Genomic DNA, 20,879 nt, shown 5'->3' with positions numbered 1-20,879 from the left:
ACGTTGTTGACGAGGTGTTAATGTCAAATAAAAGTCAAAATAAGTACACGCTTTGCAAAATGTAGCAACGTCGCATATGGAGCGCTCTACACTAGTTGTTGCATGATAAATAACAATATAATGAATACAAATTGAATCTACAGAAAAAAATTCCGACTAAAATTAAGCAAATTTCATCACAATTCAACTTCATTTTGATTCTAATTCGATTTTCACGGTTCTAAATCATTTTTATTCATATAGTTGTTATGTTGCTATTTTCAATTTAAGAGTTCGAAAACCTCTGCCGATTTTATAATTGCAACCTGTAATCGCGAATTCCTGGGTATTTGACGCTCAATTAGTATAGTATAAAATAGAGCTATTTGCTTTATATAATTTAGTCAAACTGCTTATTTTTTTCTAATTTTTGAGGAAGAGGTGGTAAATGCACTTTAAAACCGACTTAAGTCCACATGTGGTTCTTCAAATTTGATATTCGTTTGAAAGCTACAGAGAATGATTATTGACGCAATAGCGTGTAGATTCATTTACTTACATTGGTTTATCGCCGATCTAACCATGGACTAGATATTCATGTTCAGACCAGCCTGATATGCAATCTTAGGGAGGTTGTTTCTAGCAAAAAAAGTCTTTTTAACTATAGCCGAGGCTTATTGGTGTGGAATAATTATATACGGGGTAGAAAACAACATTGAAAAGAAAAAGTAATGGACGTGAATAATGAGAGAAAGCGGGCAAAAGCATCTTCAGTGGCGAGTGATTTGTAAAAAACGTTGAAATAGATTGGAAGGTGATGCTAGAGATTAAAATAATAAAATAAGTTCTTATGAGCATACCCTAAAAATAGTTTCTTAAAGGGTGTAGAAGCCCCTAAAGGAGGAATCCTGAAAATGTTTCTTTTCACTAAATTGTCGAAACGATTTGCGCAAAAATTATAGAATTCAACGTACATAAATAAATTGAAATGGGAAAACTTTTTTGTATTAAGAATTGATCATTTTAATAAGGGGCGTCACGTACACGAATGTCCCACGTAAACATTTCCCTGGCTTTAAAATTTTTATTTGGTATAAGTTAAAAAAAAAGACGTACTACGCGTCGTTGAATGCGCAATTTTTTTTCTTCAAAAAAATGGGTTTTTGAATTTCATATTTATTTGATTTTAAGTCATTTTAAAGAAAACTCGACAGACATAATATGCAAAGAAAATTCCACAAGATCGAATTCATAACTGTTTTATCAACCTCTCGTTCCAGATATCACAAATTATTCTTTATACTTTTAACATGATTTTTTATATGCCACAAACGGCTTTGCCAAATTATTTATAGTTTTCCAGATTTTACGCAGATTATAAAATTGGTGAAAAATTTTGAATCTAAAACATTTTAAAACCAGTTCGCCTCACTGGGAAAAAATGTTTAAACATTTTTTTGTTCGTTTCTTACTCCCTACACCAGATGCGTATATTATTTCCATCGTGTCTCGTGCCCAACGTACCATTATCGATGCCGACTCACCTCTTTTTTAAATCCGAATCTGGCGTTTTTATTTCACATTTCTAAAGCGCTTTTCATCTCTCGAAGATCAATGTATCATTTGTGCAATTTCTTAAATTTACCCCCTAGGTCTCCTGATATGAGTCCAATGGATTTTTCTATTTTGCGAACAAGGAAACTATAAGAACATTATATTGAATCGTCTTGATGTTTTTCGCGCTATGAGGTAAATTTCGTACAAACGCCGGAAATAGGACAGGCAATAATGAGTAACACAACCATCAATGAAATTTATTATTAGTGTAATTGATAAAAACATAGGCAATCCAGTAGATATGTTTAACGTTTTTCAGACAAATCGAATGACAACGGCGTTAGACTTAAACTACTCAATATAGGTACGTTAAGAGATATGAATTGGATATGATAATAAACATTGATGGTACTTATCATTTAAAGTTAATTAAGTGAGATAAATGTGTGGTTATAAGTAATAACAGAGAGATCTTAATGGTTTAAAGAACCTTTCTAAAAATTCCCTAGATCTACAACATTTCTACTAACTAATGCCTACCTAGAGTACCTAAACAACAATTTCTAATAATTTACCAAAAGTATTTAAAAGTATATTTATATTATCTTTATATTAATATAAATATGTATAGGTGTCCTGTAATCGTATGGTATGAAGCATCATTGTTATACCGTAAATACCCATGCTGATGCGAGCATTATTATCAACATTAAAGTTATACTCGACACTGGGACATCTTAATCAGAGGATCCTTCAACTTTTCAACAACAAACTGTGTTTTTTTTCCATTAAATATCATTGCGAAACATTATTTATAGATCTTTTAGTGCCCCCAGTCTCTTCAACTTTAATGCGCATGACTCGTCAACTTCAAACCCGTGGCGGCTATTCTAAAAAATACATACACAGGTATCACTACTTCAAGTTGGAAGATGCTAATTGCGTAAGTGAGAGAAAGGTCGCATAAGTTTTAATATGCCCCCGACAAAGAGCAATGAAGTGGGTCGGCGACTAGCGGTTGAAATGGGCGGAGTCAGTCTAGGTCCAGTTGCCAGAACTCTCACCGTTTCAGAATTATGACTGGTATAAGTTCTCATGGTGGATTAATCGTTTTTTCCTATTTGTTCCCATTACTCTTTTTGCTCAGATATTTTGAAGTTTCCATTTCCACGAAGGCGCGAAATCGATGTTATTATAAACATTGAAGTAAGGATGCCGACTGGACTGGCTCCGCCCACTTCGTCGTTGGTCTTTGTCGGAGGCATATGAAAACTTATACGACCTTTCTCCCACTTGCACAATTCCTGTGTTCCGACTTGAAGTGGTGATATCTGTATACCCACATACATATATCGCTTTTCACTTCCGCAGACAGAAAATTAACATTTATTAAATTAAGATATTAAGAAATTTAAATTTTCACCTAATTCATATAAAATTATAATTTTTCTTGCCAATTATGATATACAGGGTGTCCCAAGATGGCCGCGGCAATAGATGGAACCTCGCAAATTATTTCAGCAGCTGCGGGGTCGGTTAAATAGAATGAAGTTCCAGACGATTATTTCGATCTTTAGAGTTGCAACAAGCCCCTCCCGAGCGTCAATTTCGTAACGCCGCATCAGTGTCTAAAGACCGATGGCTTTGCCCTAATTGCGTTTATTTGAGATACGATATTGCGAAAATTACGTGATAAAATGGTATCAGCACACAGCAACCGTAAGTAACCGCATTAGATTAATTACTTGTTACTCTTATGCTTCCAACTCGCTGCTCTTTTCAGTCAAAGTGGACATTTACATGCAGCTCCTCGATCGAACCAGACCGAATGGTTCTGCATCAAAAATTCCGTTTTATTTACTTGAAGAGGTTTACTCCAACGGGGCATTGTCAGAAACACTCAAAAACATATGCAAAAAGCCCCGATCGGTATATTCATATATCTCTGATTCTTTCGGGCGATTCGAAATCGATTTATCTTGCTGTTGAACCAAATTGGTGTTATGGGAGACCCACAATGCACACCGACGAAGTTAATATTTCAGCTTAGCAATCAGTGTGCTAAAGTGGTGCCAAAGTTGATTAAAAACGGCCTCATATTACTCAAATAAAGAAAAAAACGTGACATGCTGGAAATCTACTTGAATTGTATTTTAAAGCCAACAAAGTCGCAGACAGAAAAGTTCCTGTCTCGCATCGGCGCCTGCTCGACGTTAATTTCATCACGAGGACTTTAGCTTTAGGGTGACAAAATGAATATGGAAAATGAGCGCTAGATAAAAAATGAGGATTAGCCGTGCGATATGGACCTTGGACATCTTAGTATGGGACGAACGAGAGGATAACTAGTTTCACATTTCGATCTGTCGTTCTTAAGCAGAAAGATTGGAAGGAACTGAAATATTAGTAGAGTTTAAAAAAAGGGGGAAACTTGTGACGAGTCGCACGGGTTTAGATCAGATTATCGTGCAGGCCAAGTAGGAGAAGAGCTGGTTTGCCCTCTGGATTATCACGCTTGAGCGATGATCGGAAACTACTACTAGCATGGCGTATTTACGTAATCAATGTGTTAAGAAAGGTTTTTACACATTTCGATTATTTGCTAGAATAACGATCTTTCATAATGGTTTATTGAAAACGCATAATTTTTCAATAGCATCGTAATCGTTTAGAAATTTCTTCATTAAATCAGTTTCATGTCTCCCTTAGCTTCAGAGTCCTCGATACCGGGAAGCTCAACGTGGGACACGCTGTATGCTAATAATTGGGGGGCTCAAAAGCGAACAAATGTTTACAAACTCTTCTAAGTTGAAGTGTCATTTATCATATCCGAATTTCCAATTTTTCCGGGTTGGCCAATTCTGGCTAAATTACCAATGACCAAAACAAAATTAACCGTCAGATATTCGGATATACCAACCACCGGTCATTCATTTATCATAGAGAATTCGCCAGACTTCGGAACTTTGATCTGGTCAGATTAAAGAAAAATTTCTATCGTTTATTTTTCCTTTTAACTTATCAACCGGTAGCGCGCCGAAGTTGCTGGTTTCAGCAGGTGCGCGAAGGCTGCAGGAAGCCTTTTCTATGATAAACATACGTTCAGTGGCAATCGTTTTTCAATTTCTTTATGAATTTGAAGTGGGCACTTGAACGCAATCAGATTGTGGTTTTCCCACATTTTCAATAGCTACGTGGCGAATTATTAGCGTTCCCGGAGTGACGTTCTGCGTCCATCTGCAAATAGAAAATTTTCTCCGTTATTCGCTTACGAGCAGTAAATTACAAAATAGCGCAAAGATCGTTGGGTGGGAAAAACGTGAAACACAATCAATTTTCCAGAACAAAACGCTTTTAAATGGGTTCTTTTGGGGCAGAAGTTTGACACCCTCAAACTCCTTTAACTTTCGCCGAGAACGGAAAAGAGATGGATTTCCTCGAGGGAGTGTAAAAGGAAAAAAAGAAGGCCGCAGCAGGTTAACATAATTGGCGGAAAACGTCTCGCGCCTTGACATTATTTGTTTTCAACCGACGAATTATTAGCGACGTTTTCTTGCTTTTTACTTTATTTTATTTTAAGCGAGAACACCGAAAATAGAGCGAATATAAATCCGGCTAATTACACGCTCAATTTTATTAATCGTAAAGTTCTTTCACGCCCAGTTCGGAGTTGACTTTACAGATTTTTAAAGGGAATAAAAAGCTTTACGGATGCAGGATAAATTCTGTGCCGCTGCCCTGAAATTCATCACTTTTCAGCTTGGAGTGATACAGCAGTAATTCTATCCAGGAAATGAGAATTCCAACTGCATAAACTCGAATGAACGGGAATTTAACTGGAAATTAAACTTCGATTTTCCTAACTTAATAAACTCTAATAATTTCGCCACTCAAGCTTCGATTGGTGTTCTGAGAAAACATCGTCGATAAGGCTGTAAGCATGAAATTGATCAATCAATTTAGTTAGTGTCAAAAGAAAGACGGGAATATTGTTTTTAATCAATTGAAAAGTCATTTATTCAAGCCCCCAAGAGAACCGTTTTGCCTGCTAAGTTTCCTAGAACTTAAATGATTAATGGCGAAGAAGGGGAGTCGAGTCAAGCCGCGTAATATATCTTTAACCGCTGAACAACTTGATATTGACAGATATTCGTCAACTGTGCTTCGGTTATTGTTTTTTTTTTTACCCACTACGTGTAAGATAGCAAAAATCGAGCGATGTCTTTGTGAAAATCGATTGCATTGCTCCTGTATAAATTAATAGTGACAGCAACCGGATTTTACACGTGAGTGAGGTTAGAAATCTGACAGACGTCAAATTATGTTACGCTTGACATACACTATATTACGTTTCTTTCCATCGAAAGCCTCACAAGTTTTTTCGCATTCGTCTTTTCTCACAGCTGCTCCACACACACTGCGACTTTATGAACCGCAGATGAAATGTTCTTTTACGACCGGACAGGTTAGGATATCTTTTTTGAGCCAACATTTGCTGGTTTCTCTATTGGATATCCATCAATTACATTTCTCTTAAAATGCCTGGAAATTGTTTAATTCGAAAGAAAAAACGCAGAAATTTTAGCATTTTTCATCCCAGAATGATTTCCTGAGATCGAGATCTTCAGTTTGATTGAAGGCTTTCAGAGGTGCTCGCGTGTCTTCGGCCTCACATACCGCCTTTCTGTCATCAAAAGACGTGTGACAGTCACGTGTTGTTCGTCACACTATTCGAGCGCAATTGGAAGGAGAAACCGTCTAATTAAAATTTAGAACGCACCGTTTTGCTAGTTGCATAAAATTTATAACGCAAATTGAATTAAATTTTACACGCGACGCCACTTCCCATCAGGTGCGTAAAATAAATTTTGATGCTCTTAATTAAGTGCGGCTAAAATCGGCCACAATTTATTCACCACATAAAGAGAATTTTGCAATAAAACGAAAAGAAAATGCGAAACTGTTTGTTGTACTATAACGGTAAATTTGGTGAATTTTGGTTCGGAGCCAAGATTCCGACTTAGAAATGTAATTTTACGTCAGCCCCATATTAGTTTTCTAACCTCACCCGTATGTCAAATTCGGTTGCTGTCACCGCCCATTACTTGCACAGGGGCAAGACGATTGATCTCCATGACAACACTTCGTCTTGAGCAAAAAAGAATAGGATAAATTTAACATACTTACGGGAATCAAACATGATTGACGGGCGTCCTTTGAACATCTCCTGAAGGAACGGTCACGTAACATTGCAAGGGGCCATTATTGTCCAAGTAGCCGGCAGAGGTCTCTTGGTTGTCCACCCTGCGGCCGGGCAAATAATAAACCAGACACGTGACCCCAACCAGGAAAAGAAAGAACACGAAAGCAATATCGAACATAATCAGGTAGTTCCAAGTCAGCAAACGCATCACAGGCTACTCCGCACCCCCCGAAAACTCCATGGAACCGCTTTTCACCATCCCTTGGTCTACTGTGTCACGTGGGCTATAATTTAATGTCGGCAAATGTTCATATTTTATTGTCGTAAGCGAGGGAGCGTTCGATTAAGCCATAGAGTGAATCATTAATTTGATTTGTTGTTTAGCTCTCGGTGAATTCGTCGATGCGAAAACCTGATGTTCGCATTAAAATCTTTATTCGAGCTTCCGGGGAATTGAATCCGACTGTAATGCATTGTGATGTCCATATAGACATTATGCTGGAAAGAATGAGGACATTGTTTTTAAGGACTGAAAGGCGCGACGCAAAATGGATGTTCAAAGAGGTTTTTTAGGTGCTGCGAAGGCTCGATTTCTATTACTGGCGGTTTTTAAAATTCTAGATTTTACCACTTGAGGCAAAACACTGCAAGCAAACTTATTAAAAATCGAGCATTCTAATAGGAATCAATTGTTTGCATTTGACAGATGACTGATGTTGATTGAAGTTAGATAAAAAAATGTGTGGGCGCATATAAAACGTCATAAATCTATCCTGTCATAATAATAATGGAGTTTTTATGCCGCCAAGCGCGGAGTTTCAAAGTCATATCTGATTTTAAAATACATTTTATGTAGGAAAATTCATTTCATAAAAGTTATCGCAAAGAGGGCGCTTTATTTTTCTGGGCTTCGAAGACTCCCAAAGTTTCATGAAGAGACATAAAAAGTTCGCATCAGAAAACTTAACTAGATATCGATTTTTTTTGCGGGGATTAGTGCACTAATTCACAAGTTTCGGAGAGATGTAGAAGCAGCGGCTAGGCTGATGCTAGACCGAAAGTGGCCTAAGTCACGTCAACAAAGATGGAGGCCATGGCATCTGCCACCTGTCATCTGTGTGCGTGTAATGTATTTCGAACCTAATAGGTCAAGTACAATGCAGTCAAATTTGCTGCTTAAACAAAGAGTAGACATAAAGGAATAACCAATGCGAATGGCGCAAGTCTGTATTTAGAATAAAAAAAGGCAAAAAAATCAGGAAAAACACATAAATTCAAAGCTTTAGTTCGGATTTTTATTCTGGACTTGCCTTACCAAGTACAATATTGTCAGATTTATTGTTTAAATGTATATAGAAGAAAAAGCTGTAAGTCCATACAACAACAATAAAGATTTAATTGGCACGGGTTCCAGACTAATTTTTTTCAAAAACAAACCGAAAAGTCGCAAAAAGACGTGTATTTAGTGCCTTACCTTTTGGCTTAGCACGTTACTGGCAGGTTAAGCCCAATGTTGCCTAATTTATTGCTTATTAAAGCAGGAGCTAGGTAAGAATAATGGGTGCCGCTAGTACGGGTTTCGTCTTTACTGTTCTTTGCAAACTGGCAAGAAAATCACAAAAGTTTGAAAATTCGTTATTTTAGTTTCTGAGTCAATGCAACAAATGGGGTACAATGTTGTCAAATTTACTGTTTATCTAACGAGAAAACGTCATGACTACATAAGTATAATCAATGTAACTGGCACAGGCCCGTAATGAGAATTTTGTCGACATGCTACTCTCCTAACAAGCTAAGCCTAAAGTGCCAAAATGATTGTTTGATAAGTGAAGATTGTATAAGAATAATCGACTTGGGTTCAACCTTATAATTCGCCAAAATAAAACATGAAGGACAGAAAAGTATGAAAATTCAGGCTCTGATATAGTGCGATGTTAGTAAGTTAAGTTTTATGTTATCAAATCTGCTATTTAAATAACGAAAAGAGAGCAGGAAATTCATGTAAAAATAAAAGACGATGAAGGCGAAAGTCCTTAATTAAATTTTCTAAAAAACAAGCAGAAGAGTAACAAAAAGATTAAAATTTAATTTTTAAACTAACGTTTTCCTAATATGCTTATATGGCCAAATTTATAGTTTATTAAGGATGGGAGTGCATAAGCAGAATGTAACAGGTACAGGTTCGTCTCTGTAAATTTTCGAAAACAAGAAAAAGATCAGAAAAGTTTGAAGCTTTATTTTCTGATTTATGACGACCCTGGTACGTTAAGTGCAATGTTGTCAATTTTACTGTTTCGAAAACTTTCTAGCTTAAGAAAGGGATTGTAAGTGACAAACAGATTAGTACTCTGTGACATATGATAGGTGATGGACAATACGTAATAAATGATGGACGACACGTGACTAAAGTCGATGCCGCCCTTACAACTAGCCACGAGCCTCACCACTCTTTTTCAATATGCCCACAAAAACTAAATAAACAATGAGCAGTTAACACCACTCCGCGTTTCCGTTAGTTTTGATATTGCGCCCATAATGCAATAATGCTTATTTTTCCCTCAAATTGGAAAAAACCCTCTGTGTGAGTAGACACATACATCAAAAAAATATTGCTTAATTACCTCAAAATTCGGCCGTTTTACCAACACTAAATTAAACCCGGTGACACTTCTCGAAAAAAATCATCATTAATAATATAGGGAAATCGCGTTTACTACGCATTATCATTTCATCCATTTAAAACTACGCATCAAACTGGAAAAAAACTACCAGGGCCCCACACAACACAACTTCCTCGTCGAAGTCAGACCGACGACTGGTTATTTGTGTGGGCGTCTGCAAGCGTCGTTTGAACTTAACTGGTGGTTGCAAGAAGCGTCGCGGCGCTTTATTCCAGCGATTCCCAACACCCCTGCAGCGCGACCCAAATGTAAACACCAAACAACGAGAGTAGTGAGGGTGTTGGTTGAATTCAATTTGGTGATCATTTATCAACAACAGAATAAAGGATGTGAGAGTCTTCGGTTTCAGCGTTAACATGGCTGCTTTGAACGAAACTAAATGAGTGCGCTAAAAAACCTATAACGCCAGGTATACCACTCTCATGTAATTTCCCCGTGAGCTTCGCATGTCTTTTTTGGAATTCCGACGAGATAACATTTTGGAAAACGCTGCGAAATTCCTGCGTTACGAACTCAAAAGCTGGTTACAGCAAATATTACAACAAAGCGTCAGTTTTAATGGCTCTTTTTTGGGCTTGTGGCATTTATTTATTCATATAAAGGCGCTTTGTGATCAGTCCGAAGTCACAAGTACCGAAAGCTCGGCCGGTCGGGGGGTAGATGCGGTCCGCAATTCGGACCTATTCCAACATTCACTTAGATAAATGATGGAAATTAGTCAAATTTTCCCTTTCGTTTTACTGGCACCGGGGAGTAAAGTTACGCCCCACACGCGACTACCTTTGTCAGCTCCCTTTTCACTTTACTTTACCACAGCCTCTAATAGATCGTAAGTGGTAATTTATCTCTTAGATAATAATAGGAAAGTAATTTAGATTTTCCATTGTTATCTCAATGGTACCAATATTTGCGGGGGCTGGGTCACCCTGTGTAAGTTTAATAATGATAAAGTGAGGTTTAGAGCGCGCAGGACTTTATTGATCGTACAACGCAAGAGCTTCCTTCTTGCTGTGTGCACTCTACAGAATAGAAAGAGGTAAGTTTTGCCAATTTGCCTTGAAAATCATTTAATAATTGCTTATTAGTGCTATTACTAGTGAATCATCGTCATTAGCTGTTTTCCATCCCTATCAAATCTAAAACGGCGTTTCCTCTCTGTGCAGTGCCATGAGGCGGGTGTGCAAAACGGAAATTTCCAACAATATTTGCGACACCTTTATCAATAAGTACATACTCAACACGTGTACTAAATTGGTGTAATTTTCGTTTAGTGGTTTCGGCCCTGAATGCGAAGCAAAAAAACAGACATTAACACGTCTCTAGCACGAGTCCTTTTCTGTGTCATGCATGATACTCGTTAATCATACAATTACACAAAAATGTTAATGAGCAGTTGACTATTTCTCGTGTATGAAAACCGTTATAATTGTTGCCTGAAAAGTACGGTCCTGTAAGAGAAGTCAAGAGAGCTTTTCGTATGCCAAATTCACCGTTACACAAAAAAAATATATATATATATTTTTTTTGTTAAATTTTGAGTTGAATTCCTTCTTTGAAACGTAGAAATTGCGTTGCTGCATACGTCACAGGGCCGAACTCGTAAAATTTCTACACAACTTCGCACCTCGTACATTGAAAATTTCGAATTAGCGGACAAACGAATATCAGTCAAACCTGATAGATTTCACGAACACCCCGTATAGTACAGTGGCGGCCAAATGTGGACAAACTTTTAAATTTTCTTTCCTCCTTACGATCATACATAAGAATCCTTAAATTAACTAATGCATCAATAAATAAACAAACGAACGTTTTTATTACGCAAAATAAATGTATTTATTTTCCTAGAGGACATGAGTGGAGAAACTTTAATGAAAATTAACGAAACATAAATGTCTTTTAATCTTTGGTTTTTATCGCTCCTGTGTACCTTCGGAGCATCGACTCCAACAAAGACTTGATCTTTTTTTTCGGAAATTTCCCAAAAAGCTTGTGATAGAGCGGCAAATAGTTGATCATTATTTGGAAATTTTTCCGGACGTCTATGCCCAACTTCGTGTTCCAATTGTTCCCGCGTGATTTCAATGGGGTTTAAATGCGGGCTCTGGGCTGGCCAGTTTATAACAGGCACTTGTCCTGCTTCAAGAAATGTTTTGACCACTTTGGCATTATGCTTTGGCTTGTTATGACGTTCAAACTTTTAAACTTAAGGTAAGGATTTCTTGGTAAATGGTAAAATTTTATTTCTTAAAATGTTCACAAATTGACATCAATCCGCCATTCCTTCCGTTTTTGTTAGTCGTCCTGTCCCATGGCCAGAAGAGCACTCCCACACAAGAACGGTATCACCCCCATGGTTAACTGTTACAGTATACTTAGGGTGCTATCTGTCACCATTAGAACGTCTTAACCGCATCATACCATTAGAGCTGAAGGTGTAAAATTTTCTTCCATCCACCATGGCACCTGTTTCCATTGGTTGTAAAAGAAATTTAAATGTTCTCTTATAAAAACCAATTGAAAACGATGAATTCTTTGTTTAAATAAAGGGTTTTTGCGGGCTTCTAGCACGTAGCTTTCCTGCATTTAGGCGTTTTGTAATAGACCGCTCACAAATTGAAATACACCGACACTCTTTTTTGATGTCAATACTACTTAAAAATGGATTGTTCAAAGAACACCTTTTAATTAATCTATCTATAGCAGCTGTCGAGTTTCTGGATTTTCCTGGTTTGGGCTTGTTTGCAATTGATCTCCTTTGTTGATGCAATTTAATTTTTTTGCAAACAATTTTGATTTTATTTTTTAATTTTTTTTTTAATTGACAAATTGGCATTTTGAAAAAAAAAACACAAAAATACTGCTGACATATCAACTGTCTTAGACAAATAATATTTGTTTTGCATTAAGAACGCCGAACAGTTCCTCTATTGATGTCCTCATAAAAATAAACATTTTTTTAATGAGCGTCCCTTCACGAAAACATTCAACATTTTGTTAACTATTAAGGTTATCTAAACATATTCATACGTATTTAATATATCGATAATGAGTATATTTATGGACAGGTTTTTTTCATTCGAAAGTTTCCCCTACTTTGGCCGGGACTGTATATCATTGGCACATAACAATTTTTTATTATTATCGATTTGGCGATGGTTCAAAAAAAGCTCAGTGCATGTCCGATTTATTATAATTAAAAATAAAACTTTTCAAACAACAGTGAACTTCAAAGCCAATCAGATTAGGAATAAATAACCCTCCTAATTTCATAGGTACATGACAAAAATTGCAACTTGATTGGTTAATACACAATAGTGTAGTAGTAAAACCTCAATTTATATCTGCATAAAACACAGTGAAAATTGACAATAAAAATTAAAAACTACTTTTGGATTTTAACAGGGCAAATTTGGCAATATAAATAATAACCATACAATGCAAAACCAGACTTAAAATCAGAAGGTTTTTCATTATATCTCTAATTTTACAGCCGCTAAAAACATGAAAGCTGCACTTATCGCAGTAGTCCTCCCGTTTATGGGAACGTTGGCCTACATACCTAATGGAAAGGTATATGAAACTCGCTGTGAATTTATAACTGTGGTCACCACTCGGGAATTTTCAGGAAGGTTTGCTATCAGGCATGCTGCTTCGTGGTTGGCTAAACAGCATTAAAAACAAGGGTGCAGACGTGTCTTATTTAGACTTAAGTGACGGTTTGCCACTGGACACTCGGGCGATGAACAGGGATTTGGAGGAAGAACAACTTTTCTCACTAGATTATGACGGCTTAGGGTAGGTCGTATCACTCGGTACATTTTTAAAGAAAATTGCATTGCTTTACCTGAGCCGTCATTGAAATAAATAACCGTTTTGACTCGCAATTAATTTCAACGGCACGTCTCATCAACGGGTGTATCATCAGTTCAAGTGGATACAGGAAACGCAGGAATGATGCAAGTGGGAGAAGGACCGTATAAGATTTAATATGCCTCCGACAAAGATCAATGAAGTGCGTCGAGAGGATACAAGTTAAAGTGGGCGGAACAACTAGAGATTCAGTTGCCAGATCTCTCGCCGTTTTAGAATTTTTACTAATATAAATTCTCGTCGTGGATTAATTATGTTTCTTTTTTTTTATTTTTTTACATTCCTGCTTCTGGCTTTGATATTTTCAAAAGTTTCTATTGCCGCGAAGGCGCCGAAATCGATAGCGATCTAAACACGTAAGTGGAAACGCCAGTCGGACTCACTCCGCCCACTTCGTCGTTGGTCTTTGTCAGAAGCATATTGAAACTTATGCGATCCTTCTCCCACTTGCACAATTCCAATGTTCCAACTTGAGCTGGTGATACTTGTGTATCTACAAATAATGAATCATTGGCAGCGATACTAACATGTACCCCAGCATCAGAGACCAGGAATACTTGCAGCACAGCACTCTATGGGGAAACCAGTACATTTCTGGAGGAGCGGGAGATGGAAATCAAATTCTAGGGCCTGGATTGAAAATAAGTCAGCAAGAGATAAAAACTGACGCCTCTCTACCTGCGTATTGTAATCCGCCCAACCCGTGCCCGGTTGAATACACAGGTTTGGTTTTATTTCACCAACATACAAATTTAAAACAGAGTTTAGACATACAGGATGATTCAATGACAATGGGACAACCGAAAGCTGGACATGGCACACGTCAAATGCCGACGATTGGAGAAAGTATGCCTCATCCGAAAGTTGATGGTTTCGGATATACGTATACAGGTTGCTGAAGGTTAAAATTTTAATTCATTCTTTCGCCATTATTCTGAAACTATCTAGGTTCGACCCATGAGGATTTTGTTGATGACGAATGACATACGTTTTGCAATTTCGGCGTTGTAAATAGAGGGCACTATTTACGGTCAATTTCACAGAATTTACAGTCAATAACTTTTTACCCTGTACGTTTAACACGAAATTTGATTGGAAATCTGAAAGCACAATCATTGTTCAATTAATTATGTATTCTTGTTTCAATTCCATACCTCGACCTGTATTCGAAAAAAAACTATTTACAAACATTATGTTTATATATGTATGATAATACGAGAAATTAACAGCGATATAAATCAAATTTATTTTCATTTTCTAAAACACATACTTTGTTACCTAAAAAACATAACTCTACAAATTTTTAAGTGTCTAACTTAGCTCTTTTCAGAAGAATGGCAAAAAATGAATTAAAATCTTAACCTTCAGCACTCTGTATATGTATATCCGAAACCATCAACTTTAGGATAAGGCATATTTTTTCAAATCGTCACCATTGAACGTGAAGTATCTGCAGCTTCCGGTGGTCCCATTGTGAAGGAATCACTCTGCATTTGTTGACGCTAGTGCCTGGTGGTACTGGTTCAACCATTCATGTCGAAACTTCAGCTGCAAAACTCAACTATTTTTTGAATTTTAGACATGCATCACCGATTGGTACTAGTTGATTAAGGTCAATGCTTTTGCGTGTATATTTAGTCATGTAAATTGTGAAGTGCCGGTAACTGCACTGACATGCACACTATGCATCCCGAAACTCTGCTTTATTACCACCGACTATTGTCGCCAGTTTACTGGTACTTGAAAAATGTACGTGTTTGCACACGTAAAATCGTTAGGTTGCATGTACAAACACTTCTTTGGAAGCAGTTAAATTTTCTGGCTCCAAATATTACACTGGCACCAATAAAGCACGCATTTCTAAACACTGATTTATTGCTAGATAGTATTAGCGCCAGTTTACCGACACTTTAAAATTTGCGTGTTGCAGAGGACCAAGGCTGTTTGGAAAACTTCGAGAATACGGCGGCTTTTAGCCGCAATTACCAAGGTCTGCAAGATTGCATGTGCGACACTGAACATATGTTTGATTGTCCCAGCGCCACAAATCCCATGATCGAAGACCCGATTGAAGTGGCCAGGGTTGACCTTAGTCGCTTATTTCACCAGTCTTTAAAGGTTTATTATAATATAACGTTTTTAAATGTATTATTGATTTAGGATTATTTTTCGCAGAGAGTGAAAAGTAACCCATTTCTAACTGGCGAGAAATTGCCAGTTGCAGCCAAAAAGGGGAACAACATGTATTGACGTCAGGCTTTCATGGCGTATTACAATACTTTACTAGCACCCTAGTCACTTTCATAAAATGTATTAATAAATGTGGCCCTAGTTAAAAAAATAATATATCCCTACTGAAATATACAGGTGCTCCTCCGGAAACTTCATGGACCCATTATAAAATCCACACAAAATGTTTTGTTAAAATTGCGGTGCTTTCGGTTATACAGGATGTCCCTGAAGTTACTGTACAATGCTTGACCAAACATTTCCGAAACAAAAATGAGGCTTTTAGGCAAACTTACCTATATTCAACGCCGCCTCGTTTTGCCGTTACAGGACTCAAAAGTTCTCAAATTAATATGACTTTTTGAAATGATTGCTCACAGCTTCTACCAAATTTGGAACTAAAAGTTACTACATAAATTGGCGTGTTTTGACGTGAGCGAAATTTTTTTTATGCGTGGAAACATGAAGAATGGCGCGTGGTTCGTAAATAAATGCTTGTATTTTTTTGTTACTCCCTGTACAATGATTATATTTTTTTCCTTGACACAAGCTGAATTGATTTTTAAACTTTTTTGTCTCCCATGCAATTTTCGCCAGGCATACGGTTTCTCTATAAGAAATTATTTACGATACCTTACAAATCATCATTGTTGAGAAAACAATGTTAAAAACGCACCAATAAAATAAATATTTCGCACATCTCACAAACCGATCGTGTTTACTATGGTTGTTGTTGATCGGAGTTGAGTTTATTGTAAATTTAATAACTTTTTGTCTTTTAAAATGGAGCATCATTTCATCGTTGAGAAAGTTGAAATGCTTGTAATATATGGATTCTGTAAAAGAAATGAAGGTATGAGTGTGAGAGTCTATTATAACAAGTATCCAAAACACAGCATTTCGAACCATCCAACTTTCACGGGTAATGAATGGCAACTTAGGGAAACGGGTAGTTTTAATTCAAATAATATTTGTAAAATGTGCTAACGATAAAAAATTACAAATATTGAGAAGGAAACAATATGGGCTAACCTGGTTGATTGACAGAGGTTTATGGACACAGAAGACAACAAAGAAAGAAATTTTTAATCGAGTGCCTAATAATTCCCAATATAAAAATAAATGGTAAGGTAGATTTCACGATGTCCATCGAGAGGAATAATTATATTTATATATTTATTGCAAATATTGAAATTGTTGCCGGCGTAAATTAGAACCGTGCTATTAATAAAAACTACAAATTCTGGACAATGTGGCGAAGAAAACTTTTCTGTAGGACATATAATGCTTTTATTTATTAAATTACAATTATTATGCAATTTTTACGAGCCTAATAAACGATAAACAAAAAATGTCAGAAAAAGAAGGTGTCTTATTAAAATTTAAAAAAATCTATGATAAATCGGGTGTTTTATTTCCCCAGTTTGCGAACAATCCTATTAATCAACAAACAGAAAAAAAGATACAATCATATACATATGTATAGTAATATTAAAATTTATGTTTAACGTATTTTCAAACTTCGAACGTCGATATCTTGAATGGTGCAATTGACTTCAAAAACATCTCACATACATCATTTCCATGCGCTACAAACTGCTTTACAAAATACCTTGTGGTTATACAATTTAATTAGGTCCCTACAAAAGTAACATACTAATAAAAATTACGAATTTTGAACGGTTTGGCCAAGGAGCAGATATTCCTGCAGAATCGTGACACGATACTTAGACTATTGTTTATGAGAAAATTTAATTTATAAGCTAACATACATATTATTCAGCCCTAGAAGTGGTTAAGTTTTGACAGACCGAGGCATAATGTTAAAATTGCTAGTGGCTTTATCTTTATATGTATGTATATCAACTATGAACATGGCTTATTGAACATAGCATGAAATTCTGCATTAATATAGTTCTTGAAAGACCTCAGACTTCTTTTTCGATCAAATTCTCTTTGCAATAGGAAAAGTATTTTTAATCCCATCAGGGTATGTTTGCACAATAAAACTACCGCCTTGAACTCGCAACTGTTCCGCCATTTTAGTAAATCTGGAAACATCGCATTTTACTTCCTATCGATTATCATTGCTACGACCGATCAGCTGTACCTTAACAAAGGGCAGGTCGTACTGATACCACTTCGTAAGTGATTCAGTCGAAAGTCAGCGCGGCGATGAGCAAGACGTGCGTAATTCGCTCTGCACTTATAATCAGGTTTTCTTTTGTTTTAAAGACTCGTGAGGCACGCCATTAGTGTATCCGTGATTTAGTGGATGAAAATGGGCGGTGTTTAACTGTCATTTTGTGAATAAAGGCGGCTCTTTCTGATTTGATTCTATCTCACGCTTTTAATGCTTTGGGGTGAGTTCTGGTTCTTGTTTTTTGTGGTTTACAATTAAGATTTATGTACTCAGTACGAACAACTTAATTAGAACTTCAGTTGAAAGTTGAAATTATTTGAAATTTCTGGTTCTTCTGGAAGGTATTTTGGACATGGCTGAGAGTTGATATAATGCTTCAACATTTTCTGTGTTTCAAGTCTCAACTGTCTATATCTCTGTTTCAAGTCAAAATCAATTCGAAATTCTAACTGTTTTGAAGATTTTGTTTCATGAATTAATATTTTTTTTTGTTTCAGATCTCAAATGTGTATGCTTCTGCTTCAAGTCAAAGTTAATTTGATACTCTTAACTGTTTTAACATTTTTTTAGGAATTAATGTTGAAATTTTCTTAGGAATTAAAATAGATTTTTTTTCAGGGATTATGTAAAAATGTATTTAATGTCATTCATACAGGGGGTAGCAAAAATACAAACTTTTATTTACGAATTATGCACTATTTTTAATATTTCCACGTATTCAAAAAACATCTCGCTCACGTCAAAACAAGCCAATTTGTGTAGCAATTTTTAGTTAAACAATAAGTGAAAATCGATAGAAGCGTTTTACAAAGATTTCGAAAAAACTATATTAATTTTAAAACTTTAGCGCCCTTTAGCGATAAAACGAAGCAACATTGGATATGGGTTTGTTTGCTTAGAACGCTTAATTTTTGCTTCTATAATTTTTTAATCAAACAAGAAGGCGAAAAGCGAGTGCATCATTTCAATTTAACGTGGGGCAATCGGAATTTGAGTAAAAATGCAATCATTAGTCGTAAATTGTGTCTACTATTTCGTTATTTCCAGCTCTAACCTCACAGCCCCAATATTAACATAGTATTAAGGTTGACAAATAAGCATTATATTTACCTGCAACATTATCACCTCTCCTTGTTAGACACACTTGCATACTTATGTTCACAGATCCCAAAAATAAAAGTGAGGTCTTGAGGGTTTGAAAGGTCAGAAAGTTGAAAATTTGCACACAAAGTTGAAGTACGTTAACGAGGTGAGGACAACTCTTAAAATCATTAAAAGAGCTAATTTCAATACTCTGTTTTGGCCTTTGCCACATAAGAAACGAATATTTTTGCGACATAAAAGCACACACGAAAGTTGCCCCTCCTATTGCAGAAAAATATACGTTCTGCTGTGTATTTGTATATATAAAAATAACCAAAAATGGATTTAAATAGCCATGCGTAAAAAATACTTGTTAAATGCTGAATAATTACATCATGAACTGCAAATATAGTGAAAAAACATTCGCATGCAGAACAATTTCTTGATAAAAATAAAGAAGTTTATAATTATTCATATGTTGACTTGCAAAATTTTCAATTGCTCTTTAAATGAATGAGTATATTACAAGACCAGAGATTATTATTAAGCATGCATTGAAGCCAACATGCTACCTGTCTAATGGCAATAATAAGGAATTTCCACTCTCGCCCTCTTACGAGCTTTCATTCCCTCGAAAAACTCTTGGATGTCTTCGGCACGAACTACTTTTTTGTTCTCTGCAAATTTTTTCAAGTATTCTCCCAATTGTTCTTTGAGTTCGTTGTAGCCACTGATTGCCTCAATCAACTGCACACGATCCATTGAACTCAAGAATCGATTGTTTTGATCCTCCACTACTGCCTGCGCCTTCGCTTTACTCCTTTCTTCGTATAAGTGGACGGGATCTTCGTGGTCCAATAAAAACGCAATCTCTTGGTTTTCGTACATTTTTAAACAATTGTCACAAGTGCACAATTGTTTCCTCCAGGAAGCCTGCAATAATGTGACACCCTTTAATAGTAAAGGGCTATCAGTACAAAAAAATCCCAAGTAAATGTTGAAACATCATCGAAGATTTGTTTTAGATAAATTCGTCTGTTGTCTATTATAAGATATTTGATGGTAAATGGAAAATGACGGTCAGTAGTTATTATTTATACTTATAAAAACATATTACAGTAGACCTCTGTATACCAGGGGTTCATATAAAACAGACTTGTTTAACACAGTAGAAACATTGCGATCATGCTCCTATAACACAGTAAAAGAATAGAAAATAAAACAATAAAAACTATTTATTATTTAACAGCCATAGAGATTGTTTTGTTGTAGGATCTTAAGTGTGATTATAAAAAAAGAATGATTTTAAATATAATATGTTTATCGCTTTGGGCTGCAAACAACTTATATATACGTTCTTATAAAATTAACCATGATGCCATACCCTGTTTTTCAATAATAGAAAAATAAATTATTTGCCATAAGAAAGGAAAGTCAGTGCTCCTTCCTTCAGACCCCTTAACTACAACCTTAAATTTCATTTTATCTCACTTCACACACAACATTAGGGGTAAAGTTTGAAACCTTTTGTACCTAAAAATACTTGAAATGTCTACACCAGAATACTTTTGCCATCTGCCATTTACACAAATCTAACCAGTAGTTAGGATCATATATTTACCATTCCATAAAAAATTTTAATGTTAACACTATATAACAAATGAATTTATCCTAGATATGAATATGATATTTCCACAATTACTTGAGCTTTAAAAAAATAGCAATAGCACATGAAATCGAATCCATGCCCTGGGCCTTTCCCCTAATAATATAGAAAAATATACTCACTTCCTGCCAGAACTTTGCAGTAGCTCTCTCTGATTTCTCCTTAGGTTTTTTGCATATAGGCTTTTCTTCATCATGATTTATTTCATCTATGTTATCACCAATGATACTGTTTACTGTTAAACTATCATAATACAACAAGAAATCATGCTTTGTAATGCACATTTCACAAGTCATTTCTACAAAATTTTTTGATTAAAATAGTTTTACAGTACTGTTAAAATCAACTAAAAACACACTGCCGCATCTTCGCACACTTTTTCATATATCTGCAGTGCAGAATTTAAGAAAAATTAATGATATTGCTTAGATTGATAGTGATTGTAACCTTTTTTTTTATGATTAA

At 35.9% G+C, this 20,879-nt stretch overlaps 2 protein-coding genes and 1 long non-coding RNA gene across 5 annotated transcripts in view; 1 reads left to right on the top strand and 2 right to left on the bottom strand.

Annotated features, from left to right (window-relative positions):
- Positions 1–1,765: 1,765 nt before the first annotated feature.
- LOC136343035 (uncharacterized) lies at positions 1,766–9,348 on the bottom strand. Its single transcript, XR_010732730.1, has 2 exons — positions 6,724–9,348; positions 1,766–4,773 (listed from the first exon to the last, which is right to left on the bottom strand). It is a non-coding gene; the product is annotated as an uncharacterized lncRNA (long non-coding RNA).
- A 967-nt stretch (positions 9,349–10,315) lies between these two features.
- Positions 10,316–20,713, top strand: 7B2 (Secretogranin_V domain-containing protein 7B2). The gene is made up of 6 exons (XM_066289385.1): positions 10,316–10,456; positions 12,914–12,993; positions 13,049–13,218; positions 13,811–14,016; positions 15,224–15,411; positions 15,469–20,713. Exons 2-6 carry the CDS (start codon positions 12,925–12,927, stop codon positions 15,541–15,543), a joined length of 708 nt encoding a protein of 235 aa, XP_066145482.1. The 5' UTR covers positions 10,316–10,456; positions 12,914–12,924; the 3' UTR covers positions 15,544–20,713.
- The window catches only part of LOC136343013 (putative E3 ubiquitin-protein ligase UBR7), a 94,584-nt gene continuing 92,379 nt past the window's right edge, over positions 18,675–20,879 (bottom strand). For 2 of the 3 annotated variants that reach the window (XM_066289371.1, XM_066289370.1), the window contains 2 exons: positions 20,537–20,712; positions 18,675–19,699 (listed from right to left, as the gene is read on the bottom strand). In XM_066289371.1, coding sequence (XP_066145468.1) covers positions 19,325–19,699; positions 20,537–20,712 — 551 coding nt within the window. In that variant the 3' untranslated portion in view covers positions 18,675–19,324. The remainder of the gene's footprint in view (positions 19,700–20,536; positions 20,713–20,879) is intronic. The other variant, XM_066289372.1, reaches the window with a different exon arrangement.

This window comes from Euwallacea fornicatus, chromosome 13 (genome assembly GCF_040115645.1).
Source record: "Euwallacea fornicatus isolate EFF26 chromosome 13, ASM4011564v1, whole genome shotgun sequence".
NCBI classification, from domain to species: domain Eukaryota; kingdom Metazoa; phylum Arthropoda; class Insecta; order Coleoptera; family Curculionidae; genus Euwallacea; species Euwallacea fornicatus.
This window is presented reverse-complemented; position numbering and strand designations above follow the sequence as displayed.

Coding starts and splice junctions, on each gene's coding strand:
- 7B2 (XM_066289385.1), top strand. CDS start 12,925: ATGAAAGCTGCACTTATCGCAGTAGTCCTCCCGTTTATGGGAACGTTG. Junction 12,994..13,048: donor CCTACATACCTAATGGAAAG/GTATATGAAACT, acceptor GGGAATTTTCAG/GAAGGTTTGCTATCAGGCAT. Junction 15,412..15,468: donor TATTTCACCAGTCTTTAAAG/GTTTATTATAAT, acceptor TATTTTTCGCAG/AGAGTGAAAAGTAACCCATT.